The 13,079-nt window shown below is 37.1% G+C and overlaps 1 protein-coding gene across 1 annotated transcript in view; it reads right to left on the reverse strand.

Annotated features, from left to right (window-relative positions):
- Positions 1–243: 243 nt before the first annotated feature.
- Positions 244–13,079, reverse strand: part of LOC126101049 (lebercilin) — a 179,358-nt gene continuing 166,522 nt past the window's right edge. Inside the window, exon 9 of the mRNA XM_049911712.1 lies at positions 244–1,251. Coding sequence (XP_049767669.1) covers positions 355–1,251 — 897 coding nt within the window. The 3' untranslated portion in view covers positions 244–354. The remainder of the gene's footprint in view (positions 1,252–13,079) is intronic.

Raw genomic sequence — 13,079 nt, forward strand, 5'->3', positions numbered from 1 at the left:
ATATACTATACAGACACATCAACATTAGTATTATAAATTTTCTTGCATTAATATGTATTATCACAGTGTTTTCATATGACTAGTTACACTGAAATGAATGATTTGTAATGTATCTTTCCAAGATCGTGCACATGTAACATAGTGGATGGCAAGTGTGCACTTATATACTGAGATATTCATTCGACTTATTAGCTTCTTCACTACCAACTGAATATTGCTTTAAAGAGGTTTGTTCTACCTGCATTGTTTATTTTTTTTTTTTGCATCAACAAATTGTGGGTGTATTATAACTGGCTATTCATATCAAAATATACTCTATAAACAAAATGATTTTATCAAAAATACATAAATACTTCAAGAACTTCCAAATAACTCTCTCATCAGATTTGTTTTATTTTTAGCCCTGTCAATATCAATTTCAGTATCTTCTACGCCAACATCTGTATGGACATCTTTCCCTTTGTCTATAGCCTCCAAAGCAGCTAACAGCTCTCCTTTCCTGAATGTACTTTGCTTCTCTTCCTCTTTTATAGGTGCATGCTGTTTGATATTTATCTCAACATTCTCTTCTTTAATTACTGTATTTTTTGATACCCTTTTTGGTCTCTCAATTGAGTTGCAAGGCTGTTGAACAGTTTCGCTTTCACCACTACATGTAATTTCAGCCAAGGAAGGTGATCTTATAAAATTCTTTTCTTCCACACTGTGCTCTTCAGAGCTGTTGTTATGTGAGTGAGAGTTAGATGAAGTGGAGGTGTCGCTGAAATGTGTGTGTGCTGTGTCATTTATATTACCATTATTTTGTGATGTTTGTATTACGTTATCAGAGCAATTTTTTAAAGAATTGTCTATTAGTTGTGATGTCACTGGACTGCTGCTGTAGCTCTTTGGAGTGTGTAAACTCGACACAAATTTCAATGGCTTTTCAGAAACATTATCTGAAAATTCCTTGCTTTGATCTGAATTCCGCTGCTCAAGTGGAGAAGACACTCTACTAAGTTCATCAGTAGTGACAGTGTGCTCTTCTCGCTCTCCTACATCATCAAATAGCTCTCCACCAGACGAAACTATTGTCTGTTGTGAATCTGAGTCTGGGTCCTCCTGGATAGTTTGGTGGTCTTGATGACGCCTTCCATATTTTTGTTGCTTCAAACTATAACTTGGTGTAGCTGCATTCAACTTCTTTGTTCCTGTGATCTGTAGCTGGTCCAGTTTTTCATCAGAAGATTGGGGTGTTACTTGATCTTGAACCTGCACATAAGACCAGTTTATTTATGGATACTGGGAAAGGAAATTCTTTGTTTTCAATTAACATATAGCCATACTAAAAAACTAGAAATCATTACGCTATACTCCACAATTTATTCTGTACATAGGGATTGGGTTACAGAAATACCTCACGAATGGGGTGGGATTGGGATAGGGATGTATTGGGAATTGTTTGGGGACTAAACAGCATTGCCATCAGCACCCTCGTCCAAGATTTTAGTACTGTCGTATGAATAGTCTTTTCTTTTTAACACAAAAAGCAAAGGCCATACAAGTACAACCACAGATGTAAAAAAAATCACAAACATTAGGAGGAGGTGAGGGGAGCTTCTCATTAACTCATGTTAACAATCAAATTAAAAAGACTGCCTGTTGGCAAATAAGCAAATTATAATTCAAATCAGGTATAATATAATTTAATTGTTGTTTGCTGAGGGTTTCATTAAGGAGGTATGCTTGCGTGCTTATCAGCCCTAAGCTATGACTGGCCGATTAGTCCGGTTTCCTGGCCAGTAAGTTCGAGTTTATGACTAATGTGTTCCCTCAAGTTACACACAGTATTGTTTAGGAGGGGATGAGCAAATTGGAAGTCAACTGAAGGAAGCAGAGGGGATAATCATTGACCAGAGCATATTTGGACAGCAGTATACAGACAACCATCCCTTTGGGCAATACTGGAAAAATATGTTCCTGCAAACCATAGTGCTGGCGAAGCAAGCCCGCCAGCTCACCTAATAAGAAGCACAGAATGGTGTCATTGGAGAACAACTCGCTTTGTCTGCCACCTCTGACTTGGTTACATATTCCTTCTCCCTACTCCACTGTAACATTATCATAATGTTTCCCCCAGATTTCCATCTGGCTACATTCCTTGAGAGAAGCTACACAGCAGGAGTGGTGCATTTCCTATGATTATCTGTGTTACTATCATAGGAGGTGATGGGGAAAATACATGGCAGTCATTTGAAAAAAGGTCAGCTGGCGAACACTGACACAATGAGTTCAAGTATATTTTCATACTTTGACATTTACAGAGGTTAATGAATTTTTCTTGACAAAATGCTTCATCTGAGAATACTGTTCTATTTGTGACTGGAAAACGAATTACTTCTAGATAAGTTGGAACTTAGTTCATATATGTGGCTGTTTTTTGAAAGAGCAGAGGATCTAAAACAAGTAAGGTGTATAGTGTACTTGTGTGTGTGTGTGTGTGTGTGTGTGTGTGTGTGTGTGTGTGTGATTCTGTTACATATAGGTTTTATACTGATGGTCTTGTGGTGGATCAACTGAGAACCAACTAGAATGTTATGCTTCCCATGAGAATAAAATGCTTTGCTGAGATAGGAGATGCTCAATTAATAGTGACATGCCCCTTCAAGGATTTGAATAAGAGTATACAGGAACTGAATGTGCAGATCAAGCATATTGGGATATGTACTGAAGTTCATTTAATTTATGTGGCTTGTAAAATATTTATGGAGTCAAATATTTTTAAATCTGTAAATGTGTTTTTGGGTGTACAATCATTTTTACTATTGAAAAATTGGCCGGTGCTGTGCTGAGTTTAAGGAGAATGTCAAGAAATGCATAAAGATCAGTAGAACTCATTGGAAACTATCTTTAAGAAACCAAACAACAGCACAATTCAATTTGGAGAAATGAATTCATACTGTCATCTTAGTGGTTACTAAAGTCACAAAAACGTGCCAGTCTTTTTCATGAGCCTATTATGACTATTCACAAAGGAAAAATACTCCTCAATTTTGTAGCATAAAATATATTTAAAATGAAAAGAGATTGGTATTCAAGGAAGTGATGTTGCCTTGACACCAAAGAGACCGGATGTTCAACATTGCTATTTAACGAGAGAAAGCTGGGGCCTCTAAAATGGCATTGACCCTCCACTTCCAGAAAAATCACTCAGCAGCCAGTGCTCCCACAAAACATATTGAGCATTATTCATCAGAGGAATGAGTATTTGCAGAAGGCATCCCCACAAAAATAATGGATAATGATGAATACATTCATAATTCAGCTGATAAAGCAAAGCTATGTTGAGTATTATAAAATAAAAAAGTAACAAACCCCTTAAAAGTAGCCAACACATTTAACAACTTTTTTGCAGAGGTTGCTGATAATACAATAAAACCAAACTTAAATAAGAATACCCAAGCCAGTGAATCCATACTATTATATAAAGACAAGTTGTTGTTACCAAAATTCTCTAAAAACAGTTGACCAATTTACTTCACATTTTTGCACGATGCTCTAATGAACAATCAGATGGACACAGGCTATAATTTGTTTTAATATATATGTGCAATATAGGGTGACATAGCAGTCTGTTAACATTTGAAAATGCACTAATTCACAGACTAATGTAGGTAAAGAAGTAAAAATTGACACATGCACAGAATGATATGGGGTTTTATTGAAACCAAAAATTATTGCAAAAACTGGCCAAGATGGCACTGGAAAGCAGTACGTCAGTGATGCTGCATGATATCTACAGATAAAATGACCTGTAGTGAGAGAGGGCGTCAGATCATCCCTAGCCTGGCTGATAAACATCTGCTGGAAAGTATGACTTTTAGGAAGGACGATGCTTCACCTCATACTGCTTCATGTGTGAAAGAGCTCTTGCGCACATCGTTTGGTGAAGATCGCCTACTAAGCCACCTTGTCTGTCAGGTTTGGCCTCCGATCCAGACCTCAATCTGTATGATTGTTGGTTTTGGGGTTACATGAAGTTGCAAAAGTTACCACGATCATCTGACCTCATTAAGTATGCTAAAAGACATCTGACAGAAATTTCTCATCATGCCAATTGATATGATTTACATTGCTTTTCACAACATTGTCCCTCGACTACAGGCATTGATGAATGATGGCCAACATGCTGAACATTTGTTATAAAGAACATCCACTTTGCTAAAATAAATTGGTATGCTAATTATTGCTTTTGTATGATATGAAACCAATCTGTTGGTCATTTTGTGCACTTTTTTGGGTTCAATAAAACCCCGTCATTGCAAGCATGTGTGTTAATTTTTACTCCTCTACCTACATTATTCCATGAAGTACTGATTTTCAAATTGTAACGAACTTTTGGGTCACTCTGCATATACAGGTGAAACACTGTTACCAAACATTAAAAAAAATCTCACAATACTGTAATGAACATTCATATGGACATAGGCAATAAACTATAATTCATAAATACATATGTAATATATAAATGGGAAGTGCTGTTACCTAAAATCTCAAGTTCCTGACCGATTTTCTTCCATTTTTACAGAGTACTCTACTGAATATTAAGACCAAGATAGGCTACATATTTTTAAATGTTTATACTATATAAATGGGAAACACAGTTAAAAATTCTCAAAAAGTTCTTGAATTGACATAGACTACACATATTTTTGAATGACAGTTTCAAGTACAATAGCAAGATATGTAAATAATTAAACAAATTGTTCTTTCTCCTTATGCGAAATTTCAAACAAATATTGTACACACAAAGATGTGCTGTTCTGTTTCCTTCCTTGCCATCTGTTTTACAGAAAACTGGAAAGGTGTACTTATTGCCATATCAAATCAGACAGGCTAGGAAAAAATTTTACCTCCATAGTCTCGGATATTATTGAATTTAGCATATGTTAAAATGAAGGACTAAGTAAGGAACACGTATCTTTTCTTGTTTTCTCCAAAAAAAAGTTCTCCTCCGAGATACAGCCCTCCAAAGATGACACTGTGCATACCATTTCGAAGATGTGAATCTTGGAAATTTTTTTAAAAGGCTGTATATCTGGAACAGTTCTAGATATTTTGTGATTACAAAGAAATCCTCCATTTGGACTTATCTGTCAAAGTTCTTTTACTGTAGCATTCTGATTTTTTTTAATAATTTATCGAATTTATAAAAAAAAATGCCAATCCATAAAATTTTGATTTTTTTCTGTTGATTAGTACCATATAGTCCTACATTCCCTGAAAAGGAGAGGTTCCACTTTTAGGCTGAACAGGTTTTATAAACAACTGAAATTTTTGCCATACATAAAACCTGTTTTATTACCACATTATCACATAAAAGGCTCATAAAAATCAAAACCTAGCCTTATTTAAAATAATTTTAATTTTGAAAGATGAATAAGAGACTCATTTTTCAAGCATTTTAAATGGTTCCAAAATGTATTTGAAATGTCCAAAGACTTAAAGGTTTCAATTTATACAACTTCTGTGCTCTCTGCTTTGTACTGAAACTAGCCAGTCAATGAACTAATAATGTGTTCGGCTGCTTCAGTATCTTCCTATGATGTACAGTGATGCCTTCCTGTTGAACCAAGAGGAACTGGAGCACTCACAATTGTCAAAACATTGTCAACCGGAAGTGAGCACAGATGGCGTTGTTGCTGTCCTTCAGCTGGAAACCTGTACCCAGTTCACTACAATTTCATTTAACTCATAACTGGTGTCTATAATATCTGCAATCCGCCAATCACAAGTCATACACACAAGCCACAAACATCCCCCTTCTCAGGTTGTTAATAAGAATATTATCCTGCTGTTTCCGAGGTATTAGCTGAATGAATGAAATGTCTTCTTTCTTGCTCTTTAAAGTCTGTGCAATATGAGTTCGCCCATCATTTTGAGTCCAAAATTGTGTCTTCTGAATGCCTTTCACAGGAATAGTTTGTTTGGACCATTCTTTTTTCTGCTCGCAGAATTCTTCGATTTCCTCTTTGGGCAAAAGAATGAGGGATGTGGATGTGTAAGATTTCATGACGCTTGTAAAATCCTCAGCATTCTGAATTGCAGCTGTAATTGGTTTGGAAAGATTATGTTTTGTAGCATGGTTCTTCAGCAGGCCTCCTACACCATCACAAGCCCCTCCCCATGACCAGTATCACTGTATACCCAGTCAGTTAGCACAAGCGACTTACTCAATTCCAAAAACTGGTAACCATTTTTAAAATGACTAGTAGCACCATCAGATATAATGATGATCTCCTCTGCACCTGTTTGCAGTTGAAGAATTTTGCGCACTGTTAGCAAAGCATGTGCTGAGTCATGTCCTGTGTCATCACTTATATCTGCAACACTTGTGGTCTTGTTTTGAAAACATGTCACCCCTGTAAAAATTGAAACCTGGTCATTACTCCAATGATACCCTTGTACTTCTTGTGGGAGAGTTACAAACCAGTTCTCAGCAAAATCACAGTGAAGCACTAAACATAGTTCTTCAGATTGTACACACCCGTACACTTCTGCAATTTGTTGTTGTTGCAATTTCTTCAGACGCTGTTGTGTTACTGCTTTCACTAACCATTTATCAAGTTCATCAATGAAATTGTCAAAGGCAATAGTTTCCTTAATTAGTTTATTTTCCTCCCAAGTAACGTATGTAATTTCTGCAGAGTTATCTGCTATATGTTCCAGGCCAAGTGTCTGTAAAGACAGTCTTCCTTTTCCAGGGTGTCACCACATTCTTGAAAGAAAGAAGTCTCTCACTTTACAACACAAACTACTAATGACTTCACACAGCCAACAAAGCTGTCATGTCACGTGCTCCACTAAGTTCTTCAAAGTTACCACACAAAGTTCAAAATTCGCGCAGTACACACATAAACAGACATCTCTAGGTGGGTGTGAAACTTAGGTCGTAGTGCATAAATTTTGATCTTCCAATATGTGAAGTTTTATAGTTGCTCTTATAAACTGCAAAAGTTTCTTTAATACTGTGAGTCATGTACCTCGTCACTTTCACAACTTTTTGACCTTCAACTGTTACAGTTATAGTGTCTTTTCTGTTGGCACTCTGGCGAGAACAGTCCCATTTACCTTCCAACCAAAAATGAATGCACTATTTGAATTTGAGCTGCTTCCACAGAATGACCATAAAAGGAATCTGGTCTTCCAAGGACTCCTTTTACAGACCTCACATTTCTTGATTTGTCTACCATGTACTTTGATACTGATGGAACGTGGTTCAAAATTGTTTTCTTTGAAAATTTCGCTGGAATCATAGTTAAAATTTGCACCTTTTCACTCTAGGATGCATAATATTCAACAGCTGAATTGATATTTGTGAAAAATTTCTGGCAAAAGGTGCAGGAATGCTTTGATTCATTTTCTTCTGAAGATGGAATTTCTACTTTGAAGAGTGTGGTCAGTTTTGCTGTAGTGTATTCACCCTAGCTTTAATAATTTCTCTGCACTTTCTTGATGCATAGAGCTTATAACTCAACTTCACTGACCACGGTTTCTCAACAGGACTAACACCTATCTCTATAGTTTACTGATTCAGGGTATTTAATTCTTCCTCTATTGATGCAAAATCTGCATCATCTGGACCATGGGTGGCTTCACCTTGTTCAGATATTATCATTGTTGTTATTTTGTCAAAACATTTTGAACACAAAAAGTCGTCACTGGAAACATCTTCACTTTGAAACAGAGTATTCAAATGTGAACACTTATTTCCAACCTGAACACAGACTGTTTTTTGTTTGTCTTATGTATCACTCTTTTACGAGTATGCAAACTGTCAGCACAATTCACTTTCCTGTGCCCCCAGTCAGAAGACATTTCAAACAGTCCTTTTCACAAAACACAGTGCAACTGTGTCAACTGGCAAATTCCTCACGAAAACATACAACTCCCTGGGTGGTCTCAGGATTTCTTAGAAGCTTCTTCAGTAAACAAATTAGCACTGAACAATAAAAATACAGAAACCTGAGATGAAAAACCATGACACAGAAACTGACAAAAAACTACAACAAAGTGTAAGAAATATCTGCAACAATGAAAGTGAAAAGAAAAAACAGCAGCAAAGAAAGTGATAAGAAATAACTGCAACAAAGACAATAGTAATAAACATTGTAACAAAGAAATTAGTAAGAAACAACTTCAGTGAAGACATACATTACAGCTGAAAGTTAAAAAAATGATTTTTTAAAAATAAAACCTGTCCAAACTAAAAAGTGGAAGCTCTCCTTAACAGAGAATATAGTACTACATGGTACTAATCAACATAAAAAAATCTAACTTTTCTGGATAGGCATTTTTGAAAAAAATGTTTTTTTTCTGTAAATTATAAAAAAAAATTCAAAATGTGACAGTAAAAGAACTTATTATGTCCACACGGAGGATACCATTGTAATCATAAAGCAATTATCTTTCAAATAAAAAAAAAACCCTCTAACAAAATCTCTCTAACTGTTACAGAGATACAGCATTTTAAAAAATTTTCCAAAATTCCCATCTTCAATATGGTATTTGCTGTGTCATCTTTAGAGGCCCGAATCTCGAAGCAGGAAATTTTTTGGAGAGGAAAAAAAAAAAAAAAAAAAAGAAAAAAGATGAATAAATAACATGTTTCTTACTTAGTCCTGAATTTTAACATATGCTAAATTAACATTCGAGACTATGAAGGTAGCCCTCTGCCTAAAATTATACAGATTGCGCCTTACAGCCTTCTGATTAGAATTGGCCCACTACCACATGATCTGAATTGTCTGAAACTGTGTAATACTCTATCCATTTGCAGATTAAAACTGTGCACACTACTGTCACTGAAGCTACTATCCTCACAAATTCGGCAGCTGGAGAGGTCTCTCTCATACCTGTACTGATAATTCAAACTGATTTACCCATTCATTTTAAATGACTTCAGTTCCCAATGAAGGTTGGTTGGCTGGTTTGGGGGGTGGGGTGGGGACCAAGCAGCGAAGTCATCGGTACCATTGGACTAGGAAGGATTTTGTTTGCAATAACAATAAACAAGGCTCAAGATCAGACAGAGGAGTAAGAGGCCGGGGGGGGGGGGGGGGGGAGGGGGTCGTGGAGGGGGATGAACATTGATGGGGTGGGTGGGTGGAGGAGATGGATAGAGGTGGGGAGAGGTGATCAACAAAGAGAGGGGAGGAGGGCAAGGGTAGAGAGAGGGGGACAAGGAGTTTGGGTTTGCTACTATTTTATAAGTAAATGTAGGGGGCACAATGCATATCAGCTCTGTCTCACAAGATGAAGTAGTGAAAGCAATAAAAGGACTAAAAAATTCCAGCTTTGCAGGCACTGATGGTGTCCCTGCAACAGTCTTAAAGGAGAGCGCACCAAACCTAATTGAAATACTTACACACTTTCCATGATGTATTGAAAACATCTAAGATTATTCCAATACATAAAAAGCTGTGAGGGGAATACTGTAAATAACAGTTTCCTCTTGCATTTCAAAAGTATCAGAAAAAGTTGTGTGTGATAACTTATGAAATTTGTAAATAAAAACGATAACCTATGTAATGAACAAAATGTATTCAGAGATAAAGAGATCAACAACAGCAGCCATTTATGAGTGCATCAATTACATACTAAGCCTGACAGACATGAAACAGGAATCAATAGGAGTGTTCATTGACCTATAGAAAACTAGATTCTGCTGTCAAAGCTTGAAAAATATGGCAGTCGATGTCCACCAATGGATCAGTTCCTCCCTAAGCAAACTTCAGCAAGCAGTGTGCATCAAGCACACAAATGTCAACCTGAAAACGGTTTCTGTACACTTGTCATACAACAAGCATACAACAAAACAAACAAACAAACAGTGTACCCCAACGATCAGTAATGGGACATCATCTACTCTAACTGAATTATCTAAGCTTAAATGTGGATGCTCATAAAACAATCATATTTGCAGATGACACTACAATTCTGTCAAAAGGGAAAAGTAAGGAAGAATTAAAGCAACCAGTAAACACTGTCACAAAACAACTTACACCTTATAATAAATAATAAACTGTTGCACTAAAATTGCACAATGCTCCAAACAAGGATATGTACATCCCATCTGTCTCCATCATTGATGAACCATGTGATATTGGTATGGAAAAGAAATTCTTAGGACTATGGCTGCAAAGCAATGTAAAATGGAATAAACGTACTGAATACATTAATATGAAACTGAGCAAGACATGCTACCTTCGTTGCTCATTAAAATCCCTGCTGTAGTGATAGATGAGTAATGAACCCATTTCAGGCCTACTTTCATTCTCACCTTAAATATGGGTTCACTTTCTTGGCAAACTCTAAAGCAGCTACCAGCACTTTTGAACTACAAAAAGAGCCGTTAGAATCACGTTTGGATGCAAACCTTGACACTCACGTAAACCCCTACATATATCTCTGGTACTGCTCCTTTACCATGTATCTAGATTATGGAAACACTTATGTTCTTTAAAATAAATGGATAGGTAACACCTGCAGATTACAGACATACTGTGAGATCCATAATCACTTTACTAGACAAAACAAAAACATATATACAAACCAAATCAAAACAACGCTGTGTCAAAATGGTACTTTTCACATGCGAGTTATTAGATTTGGAAAATCTATGCCAAGCCATCTTAAATATATCCTTAAACCATTGCAATGGGTGACAATAGCATCACATTAGTCAAAACTTCAACACAAGCCTTGTTTCATGTTCAATACTAACTAAGTCTGTGCATAGAGCAGCCTAAAGAATGTCTACTGTAATTTATCAAATGAATAAATAAAATGCAGGCTGGCAATAACAAGAAAAGGGAGTCTGAACAGAGAAATTTGTTAATATCTGATATAAACTACACTACTGATAAGTTTGTTCTGGAAGTATTTGTCTGGAGTGAAAGGTAGATGATTAGTAGCGTAGACAAGAATAGAATGGAAGCTTTAGAAATAGGGTGGTAGAAAAGAGTGCTGAGGATCAGATGGATCTAGATCAAATAACTAATGAAGATACAGTGAAAATAACTGGGGAGAAAAATACACAATGCGACAATTTGGCAGCAAAAGATTGGATCAGCTGATGGGCACATACTGAGATATCACGGAATAGTCAAATTGGTAATGGAGGAAAGTGTGAGGCATAAAAATTTTAGAGCGAGATTAAGGCTTGACTACAGTAAGCAGATTCAAGGAGATGTAGATCATAATAATTATTCTGATATGAAGAGGTTTGCATGGGACAGGCTAGCACAGAAAACTGCATCAAACTAGTCTTCAGACTTAAGATCACAACAACTATCTCATTCACTAATACGAGGGTAATCCCAAAAGTAAAGTCTCCTATTTTCTTATAAGTACATAGACCTGTTTACTTCTACAAAGGTTTACGTCAGTTTACAGTTTGAACATTTAGCTATTTTTCGACACAATCACCATTTCTGTTGATGCATTTTTGTATACACTATGGCAGTTTATGTATGTCCATGTCATACCAGCTCACCGCCATGCTGTTCAGAAAGTTATGAACCTCTTCTTTCACCTCATCGTCGGAGCTGAATCGCTTTCCGGCCAAATGTTCTTTTAACTCAGGGAACAAGTGATAGTCACTGGGTGCCAAGTCAGGACTATAGGGTGGGTGGGTGATTATGTTCCACTAAAACTGTTGCAGGAGAGCAACAGTTTGACGGGCGACGTGTGAGCGAGCACTGTCATGGAGAATGTGTACGCTCTTTCTCAACATTCCTCATCTCCGGTTCTGAATTGCCTGTTCGTGTTTATTCAGAGTCTCACAGTACCTGTCTGCGTTAATTGTGGTCCCAGTCGACCAGCAATACCCCTTTCTCATCCCAAAAAATGGTTGTCATGACTTTACCTTACCGGCAGACTGTGTTTGTTTGAATTTCCACAGCTTGATGAAGAAGGATGCCGCCACTGGTGTGATTGTTGCTAGGTCTCAGGTGTAAAGTGGTATGCCCAGGTTTCGTAACCCGTGACAATTGAGTCCAGAAAGTTGTCCTGTTCGATTGCAAGGCGGTGAAGAAATGCGCGGTCAGTCAGCATGCATGGCACCCATCTTGCACACACCTTCCAGTAGTTCAATGTTTTCGTTAAAATTCTGTGAGCGGTGCTTCGGGAAACCACAAGAACCAATGTGCAGAAATCATCCAGGATGATCCGCCGATCTTCACGCATGCTTTGCTCAACCTTCAACACTGTCTCCTCAGAAATTGATGGTCTCCCACTCCTTTGTTCGTTGTGAATTTCGGTCCAACCAGCTGCAAACAACCTACATCACTTACAAACATTTTTGACATCCATGCACAACTCACCATACACTTCCATCAATTGGCAATGGATTTCAATCGGCACAGTGCACTTTGCATTCAAAAACCGAATAACTGCGCACAATTCGCACTTGGCGGTAACATCCAACGGGAGCTCCATTCTCAATGGCTGCAAGCCAAGGCTGAGTGCCTCAGCGCGGCGTACACATGTTTACAAACAGCGCATGAAGCACTCTTTATAACAATTAACAATGTGACCAACTGCCACAAAAACAGAGTTCTGTAATGATAAAAAAACAGGAGCCCTTACTTTTAGGATTACCCTTGTAAAAGACATCCTTTCTTCAAATTATGTTTCTAAACAGCATGTCATTAAAATTTCATCACAGTATAAATATATAATATGCCAAATATATGACACTTATCAAGTAAGCATGTCAACAAACACCGAATGAAATCAAAGATGTGCTGCAGGAAAATAGCAGGTCACTATAGTCCATGTGAAAGAGTAATGGAGATTCTCAGGAAACTTAATTGGTTTTCTTAATGAGGAAAATGACAAAGTTTATGCAAAAATCTGTTGGGCTTATTTAGGCAGCCTGTATTCCATGAAGACTGTGTAACCATTTCGCTGCCATCATCATTTATTTTCCACTGCGAGAATAAGATGAGAACAGGTGAGCAACAGAGCTTTTTTTCCTTACTCACTATGTGAATGGAGTAGGGCAGAACACTGTTACTAATGAAGCAAGGAACTCT

This window comes from Schistocerca cancellata, chromosome 9 (genome assembly GCF_023864275.1).
Source record: "Schistocerca cancellata isolate TAMUIC-IGC-003103 chromosome 9, iqSchCanc2.1, whole genome shotgun sequence".
Lineage (NCBI taxonomy): Eukaryota > Metazoa > Arthropoda > Insecta > Orthoptera > Acrididae > Schistocerca > Schistocerca cancellata.